Consider the following 26,128-nt stretch of genomic DNA (forward strand, 5'->3'; position numbering starts at 1 on the left):
TTGACTTTTAATAAGCGCTCCACAAGATGAGTCTTAGAATTCCCAGAAATGCAAATTCCAGTAATGGAGTAGACTGCATTTGAAACTATTCTTAGTCTCACTGTAGCATAGGGTTCTCAAAGTTGACAGTACAAGAGAATCCCCCGGAGAGCGTGCTGGAACACAGATGATTCAGGAGGTCTAGGTGGGGGCTTGAGAATCTACTTTCTAACAAATTTTATTTATATGTTGCTGTCCTGCCAGGTACACTTTAAGAGTCTAACTCATGGTGACATTTCAAGTCCTGATCCCCACTGCCCAACCACTGGATTATTCGAAGCCCTGATACTCAAGTTGCAGGCAGATATCAACTATTATCATCTGAACATGAGGGTCAACCCCCTGCTTGAAGACAGCATGCTTAGCCGATAAATGTGTGACCAGTATATCAATCATATCAATTAGATTTATAGCAACATGCCCTTTCCCATCCTGGAATATTTAGTTAACATGAGGACTTGCAGAAAATTTCCCCACACCTCTTGCCCAAGAAAGACCCTAAGCTCGGGTCCCCTAGGTGTATCAGGGAATGGGGAGGCAGGTTGTACCCAGTAGGCACGGGGTGAAGGTCACGCTCCAAGAGAACACATTTTGCTCCCATCAGGCATTTCCCTGTAGCCCAGCTGGTCCCCACCCCATCGCACCCCGTCTTCACATTCTTCCCCCACCCGGCTGAATTGAAGGGGAGGTGGGGTGCTCCTCTCGCCCTCCCGGGCCGTACCTGAGTGAAGTTGTCCAGGGCCTTGTGCAGGTTGGCATGCATGCCTGTGGGAGGCTCACTGGTGATCTTAATGGCGCTCTCCAGGATGCCCTGGGGGATGATGTGGCCCTCAGGGGAGGGAGCAGGCTCTGCACTCATGAAGACCCGGAACTCTGGGTGGCTGTTTTGGCTGTGCTCCTCCAGCTTCTTCTCCAGGGTGCTGAGCCACTTGGCCACCAGGTGGATGTTCTGGTGGGAAGGAAGTCCCCCTCAATACAGGCATCTGCTTAGTTCTGCTAGTTACCAGGGAGGCAGCTGGAGGAGGGACCTGGCCATAGCTTAAAATAAATCACACTGTAGCCTGAGTCTTGGGATTCCCAATAATGGGGCCCTCCTACTATCCTGCAGTAGAACCCTTTCCCTCATATCTTAAGTCTCTCCTGTACTGTGTTCTCAGACTTGATTATGCATCAGAATCCCCCAGAAGGCTTATTGAAACAAAGATGCTTGGGTCCCACCCAGAGTCTCTGATTCAGTAGGTCTGGGGTGGAGCCTGAGAATTTGCATTGTGAACAAGTTCCCAGGTGATGGTGATGCTGCTGGACTGGGGGTCACATTGTAAGCGTTTGACGTGGTTACGTTCCAAATCCAGATCCCTGCTATCCGATGCCTGGATTATTGAACTCCGATGCTCAAAAGTGGGGCCCATGGAACAGCGATGCTGGCATTACCTGGGAGCTTGTTAGAAATGCAGACTCGTAGGCACCACGGGGACTTACTGAATCAGTGCATTTTAATAAGATCCTCCAGTAATTGGGATGCAGGATAAAACCTGAAAAGCACTGATTTAAACTCTTAGCTAGCTTTCCTGATGCCTTCCTCCCTCTCTCCAAACCATTCAGCTGATTGTTTCCAAACTTATCTTCCTCCACAGAGTCACTACTGCTCACAGATGTCCCTACTCCAAGCCCAAGACCCTCTTTTATGTCTTTAAGCTCTTCTCTCCCCATTGGGATTTCTATTTGTCTGTCTGTCTGTCTATCTAAACCTACATATATTTTTCAATACTCTTTGAAGAATGCACCTTTCACTTTAGTAAAGATAGTCCCTTTGCTTCCTTGCAATATGTTTCATTATGATGCATGGAGAAAAGCTCCTCGATAAATATTTGAGGAAGCTTGCTTGCAGAGGCTTAAATACACAGCGTGTCACTGAGCATAGTACTTAGGCCACAGCAATCTGGTCTCTGAGTGCTGCTTCCTCTTCTATAAAAAGAAATAACAATAATATTTGCCATACTCATTCAAAGAGTTGCTACAAATAACCAAAGGTAATGGGTTTGAAAGGGCATTGCATACTATAAAATGCCATGTAAGAGTTAATAGTGGTTGTTGAAATGAAAATGTGGTAAATTAAAGAATTCATTTATGATCTCGCTCTTGGAGTGGAGACTTTAGTGGGCTGCCCGAGAGCCAGAGCTGCCCAAGAGCCAGGGTTCTGTTAGCGAGTAATTGCTACTTCTCTGGGAATTCCAATTTCTGGGTTTAATCTTGGTGAGCTTTCAGAAACCACATCAGCACCAAATGTGGGGGTCCTTGGCAGCTGGTAGGTTTTGGGGGAGGAAACACTCCCTGTTCATTGGCTGAGGGCTGGGTTCCTGAAGGCACTAGTGCCAGAAGGGGGTCTCTTTGGCAAATGAGCCTGAGACAGCTGTGGAGATCACACACCCTAGCACCATGCTGATCCACGTGGGAGGAAGCAGGAACCCCACCTGTCACCATCTTTTCTATGAGATTCCCACTGTTTCTGAAAAAAGAACCCCAGGGAGTGGCAGCCCCCTCAGTTGCTAGGCACCACATAAGTAACAGGCTAACTGACGAAGACCCAGTAGCAAGATGAGGTACAGTCAATAGCAAGGAGATGGGGAAGTTCTTGGTAATCAGTCAAGACAAGATGGGAGTGACTGGCTTTGTCATTTATTTTTTCTTCATTGATTTCTTCATTGATTTGAGCGTCTAGTATGTTTGCAGTAATGTGCTGGGTGCTAAAAGGTAAATAAGGAAATCTCTTTCACCAGGGAAATGTAGTGAAGGACACACCTATATATTAAATCCTCTTGACAGCCATGGACGTGCTAGTAGAGGTGGTGGTAGGATGTTATAGGAGAGAGGAGTAAGGCACATGCTCGGCCCCAGCCCCAGCATGCATACAGGTTGTATAAAACAGGACTAGGAGGACAGGCCATAAGAGAAGAGGGGTGGCCTTTATTTCTCGTAAGGGTTTACTGAAATTATCAGCAGTGGGTTATCCAGATTTCCAAACACCAACGTGAACGCTCAATGACGAGGCCAAGTTCTAGTTACACAGGCAATGTTCTAATCATGCATGTAACAGAGACCAGAAAACATGTAACACAATAGAAAAATAATGCAAGGGAGTTCTATGAAATCCATGGGAAGAGATCAGCAGCCAAAAAACATCCAGCTGCCATGGCCTTCAACAGAACGTTAACTTTCTGAGTATGCATTAGGGTAGGAATTGGCTTTCTTTTGTAAGTAGAGCTCTTTAAACCAGAGAGAGTGGCAGGAATAGGAGAAAGAGGAGAAGAGTTATTGGAGGTGAGGAAAAGAACATAATGAGGGAGAATTGGAAAAAGAGATGAGGAGGAAGTGAAGGGGGCAAGGGTGTGGAAGGAAAGGTGGGTCAGAGGGGAAGAGAGGGCAGAGAAGCCCAGAGACTGTGATGTGAGGTCCAGACAGGTATGGGGTCCAGAACAACCCCCGTCAGAGAAGAGGGGCCATACCTGCAAAATGACCCAGTGACCTTTCTTGGCAGCGAGGTCCAGAGCGGCTTCAGCCACGACTTCCTGTCCTTGCCCCAAAGACACGTTGTGAAAGTTCCGATTGTTGCAGGTATATCCGAGTTTTTTACCTACAAGGAGTATAGAGTTGTCATTTATCTCTTGGGTCTAATAATCTGTATTGTCTAATGTTCATAAGGAAACACACACTTCCATATCACTCCTCAAACAGAGGCATGCCTGAACCCATACCCTGAGCCTCGTAGACTGACCTTTATCCTTCACCGTGGGCTGCATCCAGCTTTCTCTTCCCAAACAGAAGGAAGCACTCGTCTAGACCAAAAGTGATTCACCCGCCCTCCTCTCTTAGCCCCCAAGAATGCTGATGCTCTTCTGTACACCTTTGACCTGAATGCCAGGCCTCGCTCTATCTTCCTGAAGAGTACTCGTGTGAAAGGCTCAAAGAGTAGCTTAGCATGTGGATGTGGCCCTGTCTCACTTGCTTTATCCTCTGAATACACAGAAGGTGCCACAAAAAGGTATACACATTTTAAGAAAGGAAAAAACTGTATTAAAATTGTAATACTCAATATATACTGAAGTCAAGTTTTACTTCTGCAATTATAAGACGTGCTCAAAGTGGTTACCATCAGCGTAATTTTAACACAGTTTTTTCCTTTCTTAAAATGTATATACGTTTTTCTGGCACCCTCTGTATATTTTCCCTGGAATTTTAATGGGACGTATGCCTAGCAGGTGCCGAATTCAGGTAGTGCTGACTTCATATACTTTATGCCATATTAACCACTCCCCTATTAATCCCAACACATGGGAAAGTTTTAGCTCATCATTTTGCATGAATTAGAGTGAAGAGAAGCAAGAGGGAAGACATGATGGGACTTGGTTGCATAGGTGTAAATGGTCTCTTGGATGTATTTTGATAACACCTGTTGGATGTTGCTGGTGTTGGGGATGGAGTAAGAGAACGGCTACACCAACACAAACATCACGGCCACATCCCTGGAGCAAGGCCAATGTTCATGAGTTGTCCTCCAGCCCAAGAAAAACTCTACACAAAGAAATGACTTTAATAGAGTGGACGAGTTCTGCTTGGACACCAGCTATTAACTCAATATAACAACGTTTAGAAAAATTACATAATAGTCTTTAGGCAAAAGAATCATAAAAATGTATAACACTATGAAGGAATCATTGTGCAATTTTTCTAGGAAGGTGAAGTACACTAGATAAAAAAAAAGAGAAATTAAAAAAAAGAATAAAAGTCTGTACTTAAAAATTTTAGTTTTAGATGAGCTAAAGTTGAATTCAAGGAAATTTAAAGAAAACTTTCAATATTGGACATTTGTTTTAAATACTAAAAGAAGTATAGACTCTCCTTCAACTGGATGAGACAAAGCAAGATGATGACTTTTCTAGTGAAAAATAGTTATTATAAATTCAACTGAGATAAACCCAAGAAATACCCTTATTAAACTCTATAAATCCTAGCTGGCAATAGATTTGATGTCAGCTTTAGAACCAAGGATATAAACAATTTATTCCAGAGAAAAATACCAGGATAAAAGGTACCGGGATTATTAGATAACCTTGGTGACATTTCTACTTACAAAAGGGCCTATTTCTTTTCCTTATTAGAAAAAGAAGGATATGGGGAAAGAGGAGCTTAAAAAAGATTACATTGAAAACGACAGACTGGAGGGACCATTGGGGGCAAAGTCTAGCACTGCAGAGGCCAGCTCGGCTCTGTTTTCATTAATCTAGGCTTCAGGCATGACGATCAGGCTGAAGAGCAAGAAATGGATCTTCGAGATGATGAGAAGGGGAAAATCTGACAGATGTGCACTAACTGAACACTCAGCTGAAGATGACTGCACCACCTGTGAGCCTTGTCATGAGACAAGGTGACCTTGCCGGGGCCTTGCGTTTGCAACTCTGAGGCTCTCAAGGCACCTTTCCAGGTCATCAGCAAACCCCTTTAGACAGTTACGTTCTCTTGGGGTTTCACCTGCGTATTGTTTTGTATTATGGCTTCCGTGTCCCCATCCCCACTGCCTTTAACTTATCTTTCCCTTTCTGATCTTCCTTCCAATTCTCCATCTGGTCATGTCACCCAGAACTATGCCCCATTGGAAACCTCCTTTAAAACCTTCATAGTATGCTCCTTCAACCTTTAATCCATTTGAGGACATTGCAACTTCTGTGGCTCTCTCCCTAGTTCCACATACCTGTGGGCTGGGAGGAAGAGGAATATTGTCTAGCCTTCTCTTGCTGCTTGCAGGCTATTTCTTCTCCATTCTCATAAAAACAAAACAAAAACAAACAAACAAACAAACAAACAAACAAAAAAACCAAAAAACCCCAAAGCATACCAAAACAAAACACATGCCACCTGGCTGTATTATCTACTAACTTTGTAATATTCTCTGCCTTCTACCAACTCCTCAGTGAGATTCACATTTATTAGTGGCTTTGGTACTTGTTTTAATTTCTTCCACACTTCCTGTTTCATTATTCCTGGTAAACTTTATTGTGACTATGTAACACAGCCAACATCCAACCTCATGTTTCTTCATCTTCAAAGAACTTAACTCTGTTCCATTTCTGTTATCCACTCCCAATGCTTTACCTGAGACCTTTATTATCATTGAGAACTGTCCCATTCCTGAAACACTATTCCTTCATATCTACTCATGACCATTCCTTCCTGTTATCTGATTGTTTACTCTCTTACTCCCACCTCTCCTACTATTCTAATTCAGTGAAATGTCCAGTCCACTGGCTCCTCCATTTTTTTTCTAATCTTTACCTTTACCTTCCTCTTATTTTAATATGGACCAATAACCCTTAATTTGAACTACGATCTTACAAAATCCTCAACTCCATTGACCACTTCTACTTCAGCATCACCTAACTTTTATAAAATCTCAACCCTAGACAACTCTATTAATCAAAGAAAAATAATACATTTAGTAAATTGGAGAGACCACAAGTTCAAGATTCTCAACCTCAATGCTGCTTGGTAATCTTTCCATGTCCCCAGAAGTTGGTTACATTGTTCATTTCCTTTTCCTTTAAAATTCTGAATGGACCCCTCACCTCCTTCTGCTCAGCAGTTTGCTTCACTCTCTACTTCCCTGAGAAAACACAGGCCATCTGGTAGAAATTCCTTCAATTTACTGCCATTTTGCCTGTATCTCTGAACATTCCTATTATGTCTCATCCCCATTTTAGTGGAAGACATTTTCTCCCTCTGCCTATCACCGATCTGTTCTCTAAATCCCATCTCTTCTCATAGCCTCAGTCTTGAGGATACACTCTCTCTATTCACGCTCCTGCATCCTGGCACTTCAACAAATGAGTCTTTCTCCACACAAAAACCAATAATCTGCCAATCTTGAAGCCACTCTCTAAAGACCGTACTTGCTCCAACCTAACCAACTTTCAATGAACTCTTACAGAAAAGAGAACGAGGCCAGGAACAATGAAAAAGAGACTCTAAACAAGTGTTGATAATCTGTGTGCAAAGACACTACCTTGAAAATTGTTTATTTGAACACACCTTGTAGCAGGCCTACAGAAATCTAAGTGAGCTCCTAGTAGTTCTGGCCAGAACACTGGAAAGAGAAAAAGGAGGCGGTGAAAGGCGAAGGTGGTACATACAGCTTCTTTCTGATCCTAAAATGGAAATAACAGAATTTATTTCGTCAAAGCCAGGTAATTAGATAAAAGAACATGGAGACCAAGCAAGATCAAGCTAGAGTCAAGTGAAAGAAAGAACATAGAAGATGCCTGCATAAGAGCAAAAAGGGCAAGTCCTCTGTTGGGAAGGCCGAAGATGAAACTATGCTTTGGAAAGGGATGAAAAAAGATGTAAAGAAAGGAGCAAACTGGGCTGCCTCCAAGAACAGACCAATCATCATCACCATTATAATGTCGTCCATTGCTACTGTACCTTTAACCTTTCAAAAACCTTTTCACATCTGAGATTTCATTTTTATCCTCACAGTAACCCTAGGAGGAAGGTATTACTGGTGATTGGAAACAAAGAATGATTGCTTTCAGGTGAAGCAAAAGCAAACATTATTGTGCAAATAAGGAAATGTGGCTCGTTTAGGAAGAAGGTGATGAGAAGAGACAGAAAGAGGGTAAAATTAATCTTGTTAACGGATTAATCTGAGAAGGCAAGAAAGAAAGCAGTAGGAGTGGATGGTGGTAGGTTTCATGTTAAAATAGAGGCCAAGAAAAATGGATGGAATTTCTTTCTCCTTCTCTCCCCCTCCTTCAAAACTGTTGAGGAAGGAAAATCCCGGAGTAGACTAAGAGGCACAAAAGTGGCAGAAAAGCATAGATTCCTAATCAAGTGTCAATGAATGAGTTCAGGGGCTTAGAGAACTCCTAAAATCATATACAAAATTTTATCTGTGCATTCATGCAGTTTGAGAGGGAATGGGGTTTTGAAATGAGGATGAGAAAACAAGTCTTTCAGCTGACTCTCAGAGTTTTAAAACCCTACCCAATATTAAGAACTGCTGTGATGAAATAGAGGGATAAAGAAATGAAGTAGTTAAGAATAGAAATACCATACTTAAAAGTGGGAAAGGATGCCAAGCTTTGTTAAGAGTAAACTTAACTGGAATAAAACAGTAAACTGATACACAGACTCTGTCCAAGCATAGAGAGAATACATTTTCTTAATAAGCTGGGGCTAGAGGAAACAGGGGAAAGTGTTTGGGTCAATCATGTGGATTCCAAACTTAAGAATAGGATCCCATAAGGCAAACTGATTAGATCCAAGACGCAGGAAACATGGATACCACCCGAGGATATGTATATTCTAAATGGGTGCATTAGAAAACAAATCAAACCGTCAGGGAGAGGAAGAGAAAGAGAAAGGGGCACAGGTGCCCAAGTAATCTGTAACTGATAAACAGTAGTATTGCCTCTGGTAATGAAATGTGTGTTAAGATTAACCCAAGGGCAGGACTGAGATACTATATTTAGAGACAAATAACCAATATGGGTTAGGGAGGGGTCAGCTTGCCTGAAATGACAGAAGGCTTCAAACTACATGATGGAATAGCTGGAGGTCAATAGGCAAAGAACAGTAGGAAATTGCTCATCAACAGGGTATATAAACGTTCAAAAGAAAAATATTGAATAAAAATGAGGAAATATGAAAGAAATGAAACCTCCGAGGGAGGGAGGGACTACACAACTCTATAAAAGGGTGAAAGTCAGGAATAACTTAGCTGTGACAACAGCCATAAGAAGGAATGAAGTTCTGATTCATGCTACACCGTGGATGAAACTTGAAAACATTACGCTCAGTGAAAAAAGCCAGCCACAAAAGACCACACAGGTGTATGATTTCATTTATAGGAAAAGTCCAGAATACGCACATCTTTAGAGTCAGAAAGTAAATTGGTGGGGACTGGGGCTGGGAGGTGGAGGGATGGACTAGGGGATGACTGCTAATAGACACAGGTTGACATTTGGGATTCGACTGTGATGATGGTTACACAGCCTTGTGAAAATATTAACAAATTTTCAATTATAGACTTTAAATGACTGAATTGCACAGCATATGAATTATATCTCAGTAAAGCTGTTAAAAATTTGGGAAGAAGAGAGTCTTGGTGGAGCTCAATATTTATTTTTCACATCAGGGGATACTGAAAATAGATAAATTCAGAAATAGTGATGAAAGATTATTAGTCGGAAATAGAGAAGTATCTTTCAGGAAGACTAAATTCAGAAATGGGCAAAAGCACAGAGTCTGGAAAGGGGGACTGGTATGGGAAGGGCTGGAGCTGAGAACTGTTGCGTTCCATTTTAAATTCTGTATTATTGGTATTTTAAAAAGTACTTAAAATATGTTACTTGTAATTTTTAGGATATGATATAATAAAAATATACATTAAATTAGTGGATGAGAGAATTCTTTCCCTTATACAGATCGTCTCCATTCTTTGGGGCCAAGTAAGCATCATCTTAACTCCCCCAAACACCAGGCATATGCTGCACATTCCTTTCATTACATGATGAATAACAGACTGCCCGTGGAGTTGTATTACATGGTCTGGGTTCTTACCTATAAAGACTTGGCTCTATAAAAGCCCATCGGGTCTTTATTTCACTTTGCAAAACGTTGTAGTTTGGATTAGTTATTCATTTGCTCATTCCTTCACTTAACATCTATGTTCACATGAAAAGCACAGTGCTAGAACTGAGGATACTCTGGTGAAAAGGAAACCTAGTCTCAAAGAGCTGTCATTCTCATAGGAAGTCACAACCGTCACTAGACAATTACACCGTGAAGCACAGAAAGAAGGAAGCTCTAGGAGCACATGGGAGGGGGTCCCAGCACCTTGGAAATCAAGTTGGGCTTCCTGGATGCGGTGAGATTGAAACTGGTATGTGAAAAATGAGTAGAGGCGAGCCTAGTGAAGGTGATGTTGGAGGGGGAACAATGTTTGGGAGAATGGGATGGCTGCTGTGTAGAGTGAAAAAGACTGAGGCGGGGAAATGTAGGCAGAAAAATGAGTCCCCTAAGATGTCCACGTCCTAATCCCCAGAACATGTGAACATGCTACTTTACATGGCAAAAGGGACTCTGCAGGTGTGATTAAAGATCTTGGGATGGGGAGATAATCCTGCATTATTTGAATAGGTCCAATATAATCATGAGGGTCCTTATGAGGGAAAGAGGGGGCCCCATTTATTAGTGCGACCTCCAGAAGTGTAAAATAATAGTGGTATTTTCAGTCTCTAAGTTTATGGTAATTTGTTATAGTAGCAATAGGAAACTAATAATGGAAAACAGGCTGGAGAAATAGGGAGGCACTGGAGGATGAAGGCCCCTGTGAGCCCCAGTAAGGAGTTTGAATTTCGTTCTGAGGGCAAGGAAGCCTGTGGAAGGATCGTACTTGAATTTCAGAACAGTCGCGCGGCAGCTACAGGAAGAGGGATGGGTGGGTGGCGGGACAAGGTCTCCTCACGAACCTGCTACTGTGGAGTCTACCTTATAGATCTAGAGCCTAGAGCAGGCCTTTCTCTGGAGATGATCTCTGCTGCTGGTTCAGCAATGAGCCTGCTTTCTGTATGGTTAGCGAATAGCAAGTACTACATAATGAGCTTTGAAGCTGGAACAGGGAAACTGACAGATGCAAAGAGTGAAAGCTCATGGGGCTGGGGCAGCCGTGGCACCATGATGAAGTTTTTTCACCTTGATTTTCCACGTCCTTCAGTGGGTCCACCCCTGGAGACAGGATGAAAAACATGGGAGTGGCTGGCCCTGATTCTTCAAAAGAGGTTGCAAAGTCTAATGCTCTTCCCACCACATATTTGCTTCCTAAAGTCTCCTCAACGAAATGTCTGCCAGAAAAAAAAAAAAAAGTACATCAATGTTTATAAGTCACAAAACAATAACATTTAAGAAATGGGGCTAATAAGACCTAATAAATATATATATTTTAATTGCAAAAAAACGGAACAAAAACACAAATGGGTCTACAGAAATGAAAGCATGTGCTGAAGGTCACGGGCTTGGTAGTTACAGAGCTAGGACCGACTCCAAACACTACTTATTAAATCAACACTTACAACCTGTGCTGTTAGTTGCCAGCCTGCTCACCTAGATGGGGACTCCTTCTAAATCCCCGTCCATCCAGGCCACCGCTGACTCCGCTGGAAGCCTGAGTGACCGGTCATGTCTCCACTATCCATAAGAAGACTGCCAGGACCAATGCTTCTGACAGCTTGCGGGCAGCTAAATCCTCCATACTTCATCTCTCTGTGACCCTCCATTCCTACCCATGACTTACGGCCTTCCAGTGTGCTCTCATGTCATATCATTCTCTGTTTCCTTTCACTTACTCCACTTACCAATGCTCCTTTCCAAAGTGTCCCATTGTATACTAAACCAAGCACAGACGCTGCAGCCACTTACTGACCATCTGGCCAGCTCCTGGCCTTAACTCTCCCAAGGACACTGTAGCCATCTCAGGGGGGCTCATTCTCCTACATCAGATGTGCCTCAGGACTGGGAAGGTATCACGGTCCTGCTCACTGATGAGGTTATTTCTAAACCATTACTTCTCCACTCATGTGGCTCCACTGAGACTCATTTCCCCGGCTGTATGACCACTACCCCTGCACATTCATGTTGTCTGTTGTTCCTTTGGTCACTCTACTAATTCACTGAACACTTGGACATTTGCCTCATGGATTTTCTGTCTACCAGCCTGAGTGACATCAACATCAATGTGATAGACCTCCAGATTCTTAAGAATCTTCATTTTTTTTCTCCACGTGAACCATCGGATTCCACGGCCACACCCTCATCCTGATCATTACCTGGGATCATTTCCTATGTCTGAAACCATAGACAGAAACATCCCATTCTCTGACCGAAACTTTCTATCCTTACAATTCTTTCAGCAATCTACCCTTACTCCACTGATTCTCTGCCTGTATTTGTGCCACTACAAATGTAGGATTTCCAGTACCTTGGCCTCTCTGGTGTTTTTTTTTTTTTTTGGTTGTTTGTTTTTTAAACCATCCCCTTATTCTTTTCACTTCTTTCCCATCCAGTGTAATGTCCATGGCCTATAAATTATTATTGTTTTTTAAAAAAACAACTTTTCTGAGGTGTAATTGAAATACCATAAAATTCACCCATCTTAAGTGTACTATTCAATAACTTCTAACAAATTCACTGAACTGTGCAATCCTCACCATAAATCAGTTTTAGAACATTTGCACCCTGCCAATAAGGTTCCTCATGACTGTTTAGATAATTGCTAACCCCACCCTCCAGCCCTAGGCGACCACTAAGCTGCTTTCTGTCTCTATAGATTGCACAGCCTATGACTTCTAATCGTTCTCATGCCAATACCTCACGTCCCTTGCCTAACGCTTATTCTAACATCCAAACTTGGAATGACCCATGCTGTGCATCAACTGAAGTCTGAATCTACACCTGGGCTGCTGTGTGCAACTCCATCTAACGGTGAAGACTGGTGTCACTACAAATGCAGGATCTTAGCAAGGTGCGCCCTCAATACTACTCGAAATTCTTTCAGTTCCCCTGGTCAGGCTTCTCCCATTTTTCAAGATCCTATTTCGAACCTTCAGCACTCTCCTCAAATCTCCAATCCTCACACCTCCCATTAAACACAAACTCAACCGATCATCTTGCTTTCTATTTCTCAGAGAAAATAGAAGTCATGAGGCAAAATCCTTCTTAACTTTCTGCCATGCTTCTACCACCCTAACTACAGCCACACCCATCTCTCTCTCTGTGATGAAAGAGATGTTTCTCCTGCTAAGGATGACCCTTTCATCTGTTCGCTGGATCCATTATCTCCTGCCACATTAGATGTGACAAGCATCCTTCTCAATAGTGATATTGATGAGTATCTCCTTCCAAACTGTCCAGCTAGATATAAGAAAATGCATGGCAAACAGAGCAATAGGCCTTATGGGATTTGGGATGTTGGTACAAAGACTCCCATTACTAGAAACACGAGGCCTTTGTGCTCAGCCCTGCTAGCCTGGCCATGCTGAGATTGCCCCATGCCTTTCCCGGGCCTCCCCACAACCCCCTCCCTGGTTCCCTACCGCATGGCATAGGTCATCCGGTCAGGCCGCATGGCTCTCATCATGCAGAGGCGCTGCACGGCTGTCTTGTTCTTCCATTCCTGTGGGAACTTCTCCTTCTCAGGACATTCTGATTCCACAAACTTTTTCCAGCTTTTGGCAGATCCCTCAATGTCCCGATCCAGATGATAGAATTCTTCCATTGATGAAAGTGCCTAGGAAATGTCAGAGAATCTTGCTCTGGAATGCACTTTCTCAGAGCTGTAATTTGCATTGTGTTGGGGTCGAGGGGTAAGATGGTACTCAGACGTAATTTTGTCTCATTTATACTTTTTTCTGGAGCCTTGACTCTTCCTATAGATAAACTCAAGGAAGAAGAAGGATTTTGATCAGCTCACCTTTAGCAAACTGCCCCAGTAATAATATGCAAGGTTTAGTAAAAAAGTGTTTGGGATATTACCAGCAGCAGAGACTGAGCAGCACTTGCTTGCAGGGTATTACATGGAAAAGGGGACGAGAAGGGATGCCGTGATTTTTTTAGTTATGGAAACTGGACACCTGACTCCTCCCTTTCATTCCCATATTCACTCTACTAGCAGTTCCTTTTTTCCTTTCTGTCAATTCCTTTCTCAAAATGTCTCCAGAATCTTTGACTTTGTATTAATGCCAACTCTAAAATTTCTAGGAATTGCCTGCTTCCATAAAATTTAAGTCCAAGTGCATAACTTGCTAATTAAATCTCTTCACTTATTGCTTCCCTCCAATCATTCCAGTTGACCAGGGAGCCCACTGTCTGAGCATGTCTGCTCCCAACCGTGGAAATGTGCCAGACTCGTTCCCAACTCCATTCCTTGTTCCTTGTTCCCTCTACTTTCACCACATTAGAGGTCCTGTTCTTTTCTCCACCAAATTCTACTCCTTTCTTATGTTGGTCATGACTGACTATTATTTGTTAAGGTTCTACAAATTGTTAAAGTCCAGTGCAAAATCAGCAACCTCCCTCACATACATCCTCTCTAATCTAGAACACACAGCCCTCTCACTGGAGATTGACTCAATTTTTAGATGTTTGACTGCTGATAGCTTTTAAGCCTTGTCCCTCCCTCTTCCTCTTCAGATCCATATCTGGGCAAGTGGATAAGTAAGCCTAGGTACTCCCTCTTTGGTGCTGGAGGGAAGTTGTACCACATAAGCCCTTGCCCATTCACAGGAACACTCACCCTGGCCCCATTCTCTAACTTCCATTAGAAACCCCAATGTAGTCTCCTTTCCTGGCTCTCTCAAGCCATTTTCAGACTGATTGGGAGCTTCCCTGCTCTCTCCAGAAAGTCTCATTATATGAGTAATAAGCTTTTCTATACCCTCTTAGGTACTTTTGTGGCATCATTTGTTTTGACATGGGAACCTATTTTAGCTAAGGGGCGGGGGGGTCTATCCTATTTCCTCAGAGTGCCCACATAACCATCACTCAGTCAGACACTGAATTACCTGCAGCCTTTCCATTATTACTCACACCTGCTTGTATGTTTGGCCTCTCTAATGACCTTAAAAGCTAGACTGTGTCCAAAGCACCTACCATAATGCCATGGATTTTAAGGAACTCACACATTCTTTGAATTCATTCACTCATTCATTTGATATTTACTGAATGCCTACTGCATGCCAGGTACTTGAGAATACAAAGGTGAATGAAAAAAGACATGCATTCAAAGAGCTTACAGCCCTAAGTTCAAGAGAAAGAGGAGATGAAGGAGGCCTTAGTAGGTACGTAGAATTCTATTGGGCAGAGATAGCAATAGAGAGAAGAGAAGGCTATTTTTTGGGGGAGGATCAACACGAGCTGAAGTCTGGATGGGGAAGAGTGTGGAGCATGATAGAAAGGAGTGTGACTACAGTAGAAGAATCTTATAGGTGAGAAGGGGAAAGTAAAGTTGGAGAAGGACATATACACTTGATCTGGGCTTGCCTAGGCTTTTTTCCTGTGTATGAACACCTGTCCTGGCTTTATGTGCCCTTTCATATGGGCTCTGTGGCTTCCCAATGCACCCTGAGCACTTACAGCAGGGAACACACCTTCATCTGTGCTGAAAAATGTCGTTGAGTCATGTGTAGGATGGTGGGGGAAGTACCAGGAAACGAGTATTCTGGTCCCAATGCCACCTCTTATGAGCCTCTTATGACTTGGACCTATTTTTAAACCTTTGTGGGGTTTGATTTTCTCATTTGGAAAATGAGGTCAAGTAATTCTTGTCTGCATAGCTTATACTCTAATGTAGATACAAATGCTTTGAAGACTCTAAAGTCCTTCCTTGGACTTTCTTTGGGTTCCTATAGTTACTGAACTGCGACTGCTGGTTTATTCATCTGTTACTCCCACAAGATTGTGAGTTCCCTGTGGGCAAGAACTTTCTTAGTCATCTTTGTATGTCTCAGGCCTAGCAGGCAGCCTGGCACTTAGGAAATGCTCAATTAATAAAATTTGACATCTGGGCAGCCAGCGGGAAGGCTCTTGACAGGATGAGGAAAGCTACAGCTGCTGTAATTATTTCTCTCTGTGCTGAGGAAGTCACTTTCATCTTCTTTCAGGCAACCACTTCAGCCCCTCTTCCCAGCATGCATCATCATTAACCCTTCTGCAGTCCCATTACCCCCTCTGGTGTTACTACAAAACTGAGCAAATTACACTGAGCTCAGTGTTCCCAGCTGCCACGACTGGGTCTGCAACACACTGTCTTGAAGCTCTGGGTGGAACACAATTGCAACATTTAATCTCCCAAATGAGGGAAAGGCACTTCTAGCCTTCTAATAAGCTAAATGGAAATGACTAATTAGCCTAATTACATTGGACTGTGTAGCAAAATACAACTGTGCTAATGTGCCATCCAGAGTGGTAGTGAGGGGCCTTCAAAGGCTAACAGAGGCATGCATCACAGATGAGATTTTCTAGTGAAGAGCAGAACATGCCCAGTACCTTAAAGTTCAGTATTTGATGAGACTTAAAAAATTCTTACAAAGGATGCTAATAAAAGCAGTATTTTATCACAAAGATTTCATTCATTACCTGCCTATTAGTTCTGCTGGGGAAACAAGGCAATCCATCTTCCTCATCAGATAGAATGTTTAAGAAATTTTGTTTTATCATGTCCTATTCAGTTATACTTATTTTGTTTCTTTAGGCAAAACTCCAGCTGAACACTTTAAAAGACCATTCATCAAAGACTTCAATGTGCACTACACATTGCATTGTATTTCACCTGCTCACATCCTGTACTATGCTTGAGTTCAATGGGGCTGGACTTCGCTGCTCCACATCGCAAAACTCAGAGAAAGAGAGAGATAAAGCTTCACTCATTTGCAAAAGCCTTTGAACAACCAGATGAGCTTAGCCCACAAAACAAAACAAAAAAGCAAAGTGAAGCAATGCAAACCAAACAGTCCATTTTGTGAAGAGGAATGGAACTAAATTGCACAGTAGCTTTTGAGTTGTAAAGAGTGCTTTTCAATGATTGATTCTTTATGATTCCTGCTGCAGAGGGCTTTTTGGGACAATAGAGAGAAAGGCAACTGGATTTGGCCCAATTGGGTAACTCATAATTCCTTAAAGATTTTCCTTTTACAGAAAAATTCTATCAGGCACAACTCATATCAACCACAGCATGTATACACTTTAGAGATGGGCAATTAATCATCATAACTGTGATGGGATGAACTGTGTCCCTCAAAAAGATATGTTGAAAAACTAACCTCCAAGATTTGTGAATGTGACATTATTTTAAAATTTCTGGTCAAGATGGCAGAGTAGGTAAATGTACTTGCACCCTCTCACAACCACATCAAAATTACAACTAAACTACAGAACAACCATCACTGAGAATCACCTTAAGTCCAGCTGAACTGAAGCCCTACTACTAAGGATACACAGAGAAGTCACCTCGAGATTGATAGGAGGAGCAGAGACACAAAACGGGCTGGTCCCACATCTGCGTGTGACCATTAAAAATTGGGAGGGATATCTTGGCTGTGGAGGTCCCCCTGGAGGAATGAGGAGTCCTAACCCCTCACCAAACTCTCTGGCCCAGGGTTCCAGTGCCAGGAAAAGAAATCCCCATAACATCTGGCTATGAAAACCACTGGATATTGTGTCTGAGTGAGATGGAGGGTGGCTGGAGTCCCAGGTCATCCTCTTAAAAGGCCCATACATGGACTTATGTGCTAATGGACTCATTCACTCTCAGCTCCAGCGTAGGGACAGCAGCTCGAAAGTGCCAGAGACATACAGGGAGGAACTGAATTGTCTGGCTTAGGGTGAGATGGAGGGGCAGCTTTCTCCCACAGAAAAGTGCTGACAGAAACCATTATTTCTTTGCTGAGCACTCCCCACTCCTAGTGAGTCTCCAAGAACCTGGCTAACACTGTTTTTTCCACCCTGGTGATTCCCTGAGACCTCACCCCAACCAATTTTTGGGCACAACCGAGCCACTTCCAGTGGCTTTTCCATGCAAACATCCTGTCTTGGCTTATGCTGTGGACTTTCCTAAAATCTCTCAAACGTTCACAAAACCTAAACAAGCAGCCTCTGGCCTCGGCATGCCCTGTACCTCTTCCTGAGCAGCACCAAGACTGGAACTAGTAGAAGTCTGCCTCAGTTCACTGCTTGGCCTATAGAGGCACTTCTAAGCCCAGCACAGATGGCTGCTACCTGTGGGTTACGCTGTGGCTTATGCCAGGTGGCCCTGGAGAGGGCACAAGCTGTGATAGAACTTGGCCTGCTGCAGGGCCCCTCTCAGAAGGCGCCAGGGCTGGCACACTGGATGGTTGGCTTCAGACCAGCTGGAGCAACATCCAGCTGCCCCCACAGACAACACACCCAAGGAGCAGACTAGGTGGGCACCAGAGCCCTGCTTAAGCAAATCCTGCACAACAGTTCCTCTACTGTAGTCACGTCCAGTCCTTATATCTAATTAGCTCTAGGGTCAATCCCTCCCATTGACATGCAAACAGCTCAACCACAAAGGAAGGCACACATAACCCACAAAAGGGACACACCTGGAGCACCTGGCTCAGGTGACCAGGGAGACTATGCCACTGGACCCCACAGGACACTTACCATATAAGTCCACTCTACTAAGACCAGGAGACATAGCAGCCCTACCCAATACATAGAAACAAACACATAGAGGCAGCCAAAATGGGGAGACAAAGAATATGTCCCAAATAAAAGATCAAAACAAAGCTCCAGGAAAAGAATTAAACAAAATGGAGGCAAGCAATCTACCAGACACAGAGTTCAAAACACTGGTTATAAGGATGCTCAATGATCTAATTGAGAACATCAACAAAGAAATAGGAAACATAAAAATAGAGATAGAACGTACAAAAAAGAACTAGTTAGAAATGAAGAATACAATAACTGAAATAAAGGAAACATGAGTGGGAATCAACAGGAAATTAGATGAGGCAGAGAATCATATCAGTGATTTAGAAGTAGAAAACACTCAATTAGAACAGCAAAAAAGGAAAAAGGAATAAAAACACAGGATAGTTTAAGGGGCCTCTGGGACAACATTAAGTGTATGAATATTCCCCTCATTGGGGTACTGGAAGGAGAAGAGAGAGTGCAAGAAATTGAAAACCTGTTGAAGAAGAATGAAAGAAAACTTCCTTAACCTGGTGAAGAAAATAGACATACAAGCCCAGGAAACAGAGAGTGTCCTAAAGAAGCCTACACTAACATACACCATAATTAAAGTGCCAAAGCTTAAAGACAAAGAGAGAATCTTAAAAGCTGCAAGAGAAAAGCAGTTAGTTATCTGCAAGAGAGCTCCCATAAGATTGTCAGCTGATTTATGAACAGAAACTTTGCACACCAGAAGGGATTGGCACAAAATATTCAAAGTGATGAAAAGCAAGGACCTACAACCAAGATTACTCTACCCAGCAAGGCTATCATTCAGAATCAAAGGACAGATAAAGAGCTTCCTAGACAAGGAAAAGCCAAAAGAGTTCATAAACATCAAACCAGTATTACAAGAAATGTTAGAGGGACTTCTTTAAGAAGAACAAGAATGAAGAAAAACCCAAAACAGGAATAATAAAATGGCAATAGCTACGTATCTATCAAAAATTACTTTCAGTGTGGCCGGTTAGCTCAGTTGGTTAGAGCGTGGTGCTGATAACACCAAGGTTGCTGGTTCAATGCCTGCATGGGCCACTGTGAGCTGCGCCCTCCTTAAAAAAAACAAACAAAAAATATATTAAAAATAAACTTTAAATGTAAATGTATTAAATGCTCCAATCAAAAGATAGGAGAGCTGAATGGATAAGAAAACAAGATCCTTACATATGCTGCCTACAAAAGACTCCCTTCAGATTGAAATACACACACAGATAGAAAGTAAAGGGATGAAAAAGATGTTTCATGAAAATGGAAACAAACAAAGAAAAAAAACCTGGGGTAGCAATACTTATACCAGACAAAATATACTTTGAAACAAAGGCTATGACAAGAGACAAAGAAAAACCCAGTAATCCCACTTCTGGATAGTTATCTGAAGAAACCCAAAACAGTGCTTTGAACGGACATGTTCATCCATATGTTCATTGCAGCATTATTTACAATGGCCAAGATATGGAGGCAGCCTGGGTGTTCATCAGTGGATGAATGGATAAAGAAGAGGTGGCAGATATATACAATGCAATATTACTCAGTCATAAAAAAGAATGAAATCATGCCATCTGCAACAACACTGATAGACCTAGAGGGTACTATGCTGAGTGGAGTAAATGAGAAAGGCAAATAGCATATGATTCTACTAATATGTAGAATCTAAAGAACAAAATAAACAAAACAGAAACAAGGTCATAGATACAGAGAGCATTTTGATGGTTGCCAGCTGGGAGGGTGGTTGTGGGGGTAGGTAAAAACGGGGAAAGGATTAAGAAGCAAAAATTGATAGTTACAAAATAGTCATGGGGATGTAGGGTATAACATAAGGAATATAGTCAATAATATTGTAATAACTATGTATGGTGTCAGATGGGTACTAAACTTATCGGGGGGATCACTTCATAAGTTACATAAATGCCTAATCACTAAGTTTGTCACCTGAAACTAATATAATATTGTATGTCAACTGTAATTTAAAAATTTAAAAACTATTAAAATAATAAAATAAAGTAGGGTCTTTGCAGGCATAATCAAGTTAGGATGAGGTTGGTAGGATGGTCCATAATCTCATACGACTGATGCTCTCATAAGAAGAGAAGAGACACAAAGACACGCAGAGGAAAGATGGCCATACAACGACCATGGACATGGAGTTTGGAGTGATGCTGTAGGAAACCAAGGAACTCCTGGGGCTACCAGAACTGGAAGAGACAAGGAAGGATCCTCCCCTTGGGGTCTTTTGGAGGGATCCTGGCCTGCCAAAACCTTGATTTCAGATTTCTAGCCTCTAGAACTGAGAGGTAATAAATTTCTGTTGTTTTACGCCAATCAGCTTGTGGTACTTTGTTATGGCAGCTTTCGGAAACAAATATAATAGCCATAACCATAATCATCACCATATTCAGCTTCTCTTTACTGTATGTTTGTATGTCTGACATAACCCTGTGACGTAGGTATTATGAAGACCATTTTGCAGATAAGGAAAGAAAGTCTCAGAGGAATAAAAAACGTCAGAGGCCACACACTCAAATTTGAAGGGTGTGGTCCGTATTGAAAGGAACCTACTTAAACAGTTTGTAATCTGTTCAATGTTCACAGAATCCCAACCAAACTAAACTGGGCTTTGCAATTGGACAGGCTGGAGTTTGAGTCCTGAATTGGCTACTTATAAGTTGCGGGACCTCACTTTCTGCATATGCTAAATAGGAACAAATAATACCTCTTGCCCAGGTGAAGATGAAACTAAAATAAGGTAATGCATTTCTAAGGTGCTCAATAAATGTCAGCTGTTATTAACCACTGATAATCCGGGCTGGAATGCATCTCCTGCTTTGAGGCTGAATTAAAATTCATGTCAAGATGGCTGATCAGAGCCTGGCATCTGTTTGTTTCATGGAAGTGCTATCACAGCATCTCTTTACCAGCCTGAGGGCCTCACAGAGGAGCCTACGCTCCAGCCCTAAGCACTGACAGGTGAAGAGCAGCTCAGCTGAGTCAGAGAAGCTCACAGGACCTTACAGTTACATATGTGACATACGTGGCATCCCAGTAGGCTGGGAAGGGTGAGCTCTGCTGTGGGGATACAGGTAAAGGGATGCACTATGTTAAAACAGCTCCAGGATGAACCCCCCAAAAAGAGCTCTACTGACTTTCTGGGGACCAGCGTCAGAGACAAACTCTAGGAGAACTTGACTTTTTTCTAGGGGCTGGTACTGACCTTGATGCCACCCCAGGCCTGATGGGAGAGGAATTCCACGGGACTGGTGACGCCTGTCTGCACTGGGGATCGAAGCAGGAAATCCAACTCTGCTGCACTGACTTCCTGGTTCATGAGGAGAATCTGCAATGTGAAGGAATGACACTGAATTCCGTTAGCTGGTTGTAGTCCCAGGGGCCTGGAGGTCTTCAGGGTCATCACTCAGTGCACGTCTAACACTAGCGCTTGCTCATCACTTTGGATTGTTGACAGGAGGCATGGAAGGAAGTGTATTTCTGTGCAAAGCACTTCTGTGGGCATGTGTTTTCACCCCAAATATCAGCATGATTTAAATGCACACAATGAATGACTATATAATCTTGATAAGCGAGCGTTTTATGTATCAATCATAAATGCCACGGAATACTTTCCTGCAATCTAATTGAGAAGATGACACATACAAATGACGTGATTTGAGGAGAGTGTCAAAGTGACATATGAACATATGCAAAACAGAAGTGCTTATATGAATCAATGATGCTAAAGGGCTTCAGGGATAGGGGAATGACCAGTAAGTGGGAGGGATTCATCTGACTAAACCTTCTGTACGTAGTTTTGAACTGGGTCTTGGAAAAGCTAAAAGACGAGAATATTTAGACAGGAAGGGAAGGCTTTCCAGGGAGAGGGCAGTAGAAAGTGGAGAGGCTTGGAGGCAATTAGTGAGGTGTGGGATGGTGAGGCATTTGGCTTGTTTGAGCTAACGCTTGATGCTGGGAGGTGCTTGGGAAACTGTTCTCCTCCCTTCAAATGGTGTTCTCTGCTGAGAAGTTACAGATGGAAATGTTCACTGAGAAATAAAAAATGTGGTCAATTTAAGAAAAAGTATCTAAGGTGATAACAGGGTAGAAATAGCAGACGAGTTGGAAAAGCCCTTGTTAAATGAAGTTAAAATATGAGAGAAGAGTGAAAGCTAGGGGTGGAAGCTCCTTGGGGTCTGGGGGAAATGTGTGGTAAGGTGGAAACTAGTCTACGCTGGGCTGGGGCTGGAGTTTTTTGAGATGGCTAAGCCACACTAATACTCGCTCCCCCATGGATTCAGCCTTTGGAATCTGCAGAGTCAGCGCAGAAGTGATCATAGAATATCTGACTTTTAGAACTGAAAGAGGCCTTCAAGATAATCTGGTCTGTGCTCCTAATTTATGTACAGAAAAAAAATTCCAAATGCTACATGATCAGAGATAAGTGCAAGGAAATAAGTATTCATGGTTTTTTTTTTTTTCATTTGTTTTTGTTTTTTGATGTTGAGAAGAAATAGAAGACAAGCGTTTCTTATTAACACTGGAAGTTCCTGATGCTCCCAAACCCTTGAGAATCAGAGTTCTAAAGGACTTTTTTAAAAGGCCAAGACTGCTATGGCTATAGAAAGACATTTGCAAAATCTTATTCCAGGGGACAGTTAGGACATTCAACTTAAAACCCTAGAGGTAAATAAATAATGTGTGATACCCTAACAGAGTTCTTACTGCATCTCAAAAAGTATCTAGTGATCTTTAGGGCCAGCCAGTTTCATCTTCAGTGCCATTTTGGATTGGTGGGTAGTGGCTGCTGGAGAGCTTGTTGAGGAGGATCTTTGATCAACTAAGATCATCAGTAAAAAGTACAATGATTAATTAAGAACGTCTGCCATAAGTGGGTCAATGGTGGGGCAGCATGCGTGTACCCAAATGATCTTCTTGTTTGATACCTCTGCTTAGAGCTCAACGGTCTTCACAAGCTGTGGGAAATGATCTTAAGAAAGGTTTTTATTTTTTTACATTTGCTGCTGGGCACTAGAAAATGAGTTGTTTTCTGGAAACTACTTCAATATCCTTTTACCTGAAAGGTGAGCTGGGCAAGGTAGGTCAGCTTATCACACTCAAAGAGCCCGCGGGTGGTGTACTGGTACACAGAGAAGGTGATGCTGTCTGTTAGGTGGGTCACTCGCTCCTTGAGGCTCTCAGCGGGAGGCGCCTTCTCCACAGCCTTCTGGAATATGACACTGAAGGCCTGGGGGCACGAGGTAGGACATTTACATTACTGTATATAACTAGTAGACTTACATGTGAAGGATGTTATAATTTGTCAGCCACAGAAATGCTTGCCCAACATACCCTGTGAAGAACGGACAGTGGCAACAAGAACACTCTTGTCTTGGTTTGCTAAGCTCTTTTCTTAGTTGGCTTATATGAATTATCACATTGTCACAAAGTAGGTAAAGCTACGAGGCATGCAGAGAAAAGCCTATGGTTTTGACCAGCGAAAAATTAATGTCCAGTGTCCAAAATAACTAAATGAAATCCAATAGTCCTGTTGTATAACTACCCAAATAAAAAGTAAATACAGCCAACAATAACCAGCTGGGATTAATGAATGGACCCACTAGATTATAAAATTCTGGATGGTAGAACCAGTGTCTTGTACAACTCTGTTGTCTTAAAGAGACCCTTGTATGTAATAGGCACTCAGAATATTTTTAATTAGTGATTTTTCCTTTGGTAATGATAAAAATCTCATGTGTTCTTTGTTTTTCTTTCTGTTAACTCTGCAGTCATTCGATGAATCCTCTTACGTGTCCTTTTTTCAGGTGAGGACCTTTCCTGCAATGGTGGGAGCATAGCCTGATTTAGTTACATCTTCTGAACTATACATTCTAGGCATAATACGAAATAAAAATCATATGAATCAATTTTCCATTTCTTTAAACTTAGCTATAGACTGTTAATAAAAGTACATTTAGGAATGGTGCATTTTGAATGTGATATAAATAGAATAAATCATTATAAAAATCAAGATATATTTGGCTATGAAGATTTCCAGTCTTTTCTCTATTTTCATCTTGTGGCTTCAAGAAAAGGAAAAAAAACCCCAGAGCTTTCTAATACCAGGCATTTGAAACTCAGTGGAAACCATGTAAAATTTGTGGCTCAGTATTTCCTTGTTTGCAAAACAAAGAAAAAACAAGAAAAAAAAACCCCGTGAATTCCTCTCTCTGTTTCACAGTTCCATGGTGTTTTTCGTTAATGCAGCTTGTAGATTTTCATTCAGTTTTGATGATCCTAGCAAAATCCTCTAACTATCTTCACCCCCAACCATTATGATGTTTACCTTCCCTTGGTAGGATTTAGATCAGATTATAGCTTGGTGGAACCCCGCAGTTTCCCAGCACCACACGGAGCAATTTGGGAAACTTCTACTTGCAGAACAGGTCCATAGAGACGGAGTGGGTAGTTTTCCCGAGTTGCTGGTTACTATGGCCATTCTTTAAAACTATCTTTATCAAAACGACAGTAAAGAATCTCCAGTTACTAAATTTAAACAATGTGATTTGCGACTCAGGAAAAATCTAAAGGAATTTTTAAAAACCCAGGTACATTTTAGCATTTTCTTTACAATAGACTAATTTTGGCTCTCTTTTCCTTTCTATCCTAAAAACAAGTCTCTTCTTCCTTTGACTTCTGGTGTCTGAACAGCTCAGGTGCTGGGCCTGACCTCGACGGCTATGGCTTCCTCCAGAAGCTCTCTCCTTCCCACAAGATCTTACTTTGGTTCTAACTACCTTTGTTGCTCTTTGAGGGCCCTTATCCATTACCTTTGTTTCTTAGATATATATATATTTATCTTTATATATAATATATATATAAAGATATGTATATCTTTATATATATATATATATATATATATTTATCTTTTCATTTATATCAGATTGTGAGCACACTGAGGTGGGGGCAAGGCCTTACTAAGTTCTTATCTTTCCCAAATTCCAACCCAGCTCTTCACATACAATAGGCACTGAAGAGATTTGTTAAATGAATGAGTCCTGCTAATGCCCTCAAAAGCTTAGGCGAAGAATGAGGGCTGCTGTAGACCAAGGGTCTCAAACTCAAATGTCTTCAGGGACCAGATGTGTGAGACAAAATAGGGTAGAGATAGGGGCTGTGGGACCCTGGAGAGGGAGATATATGCTCACTTAGGAAACAGCCGTCCCTTAGCTCAAGCGAATTTACGCTACATTGAATGGGAGCTCAGTGCTGCCAAATCTTCCAGACTTTCATGAGAAGCCAGAACGTGGGATTTGTGTGAAATCTCCTTATTTTAAAGTCTTCGTAACCAATGAAAGTATTTGAAAAGCCCTCTGAGGATCAAGGAAAACAAGTCAACAGGCCCTAGGGCCTCCAACGCTCTGTGTTCTATTTGCTGCTGACTGATTCTTCCCTTTCCAATCTCTTTGAGAAATATTCCTCTAGCTGTGTCATCCCTCCAAAATGCACAAAACAGTCTGCAGGAACCCCCAGTGAGGCGTCTTCTCACTCAGGACACCATGGCTCCCTGCAAAGGTGTCACATTCATCCTCTCCTAGCCTTTGGATGAGTTCGGAAGAAAAATTACTTTATGACCACTTAAGTTTCATCTTAACCATGTTATGAATTTCTAAGTTCATACGAAATCTGGCTTTTGAAGAGGTTTTTGCATGTATGTAAGCAAATCCACATATTTTAATATACTCCTTCTCAAAACACTTTGGAAAGCTGGGATGTGAGGCTATTTCCACCGAGGCCGATTGCTAGT

At 42.2% G+C, this 26,128-nt stretch overlaps 1 protein-coding gene across 4 annotated transcripts in view; it reads right to left on the reverse strand.

Annotated features, from left to right (window-relative positions):
• The window catches only part of DNAH9 (dynein axonemal heavy chain 9), a 319,243-nt gene that overhangs the window by 27,217 nt on the left and 265,898 nt on the right, over positions 1-26,128 (reverse strand). For all 4 annotated transcript variants that reach the window (XM_081027600.1, XM_081027598.1, XM_081027597.1 and 1 more), the window contains 6 exons: positions 23,399-23,569; positions 21,545-21,667; positions 13,182-13,375; positions 10,786-10,934; positions 3,543-3,670; positions 761-988 (listed from right to left, as the gene is read on the reverse strand). In XM_081027600.1, the coding sequence (XP_080883726.1) occupies positions 761-988; positions 3,543-3,670; positions 10,786-10,934; positions 13,182-13,375; positions 21,545-21,667; positions 23,399-23,569 (993 nt within the window). The remainder of the gene's footprint in view (positions 1-760; positions 989-3,542; positions 3,671-10,785; positions 10,935-13,181; positions 13,376-21,544; positions 21,668-23,398; positions 23,570-26,128) is intronic.

This window comes from Rhinolophus hipposideros (genome assembly GCF_964194185.1).
Source record: "Rhinolophus hipposideros genome assembly, chromosome: 20".
Lineage (NCBI taxonomy): Eukaryota > Metazoa > Chordata > Mammalia > Chiroptera > Rhinolophidae > Rhinolophus > Rhinolophus hipposideros.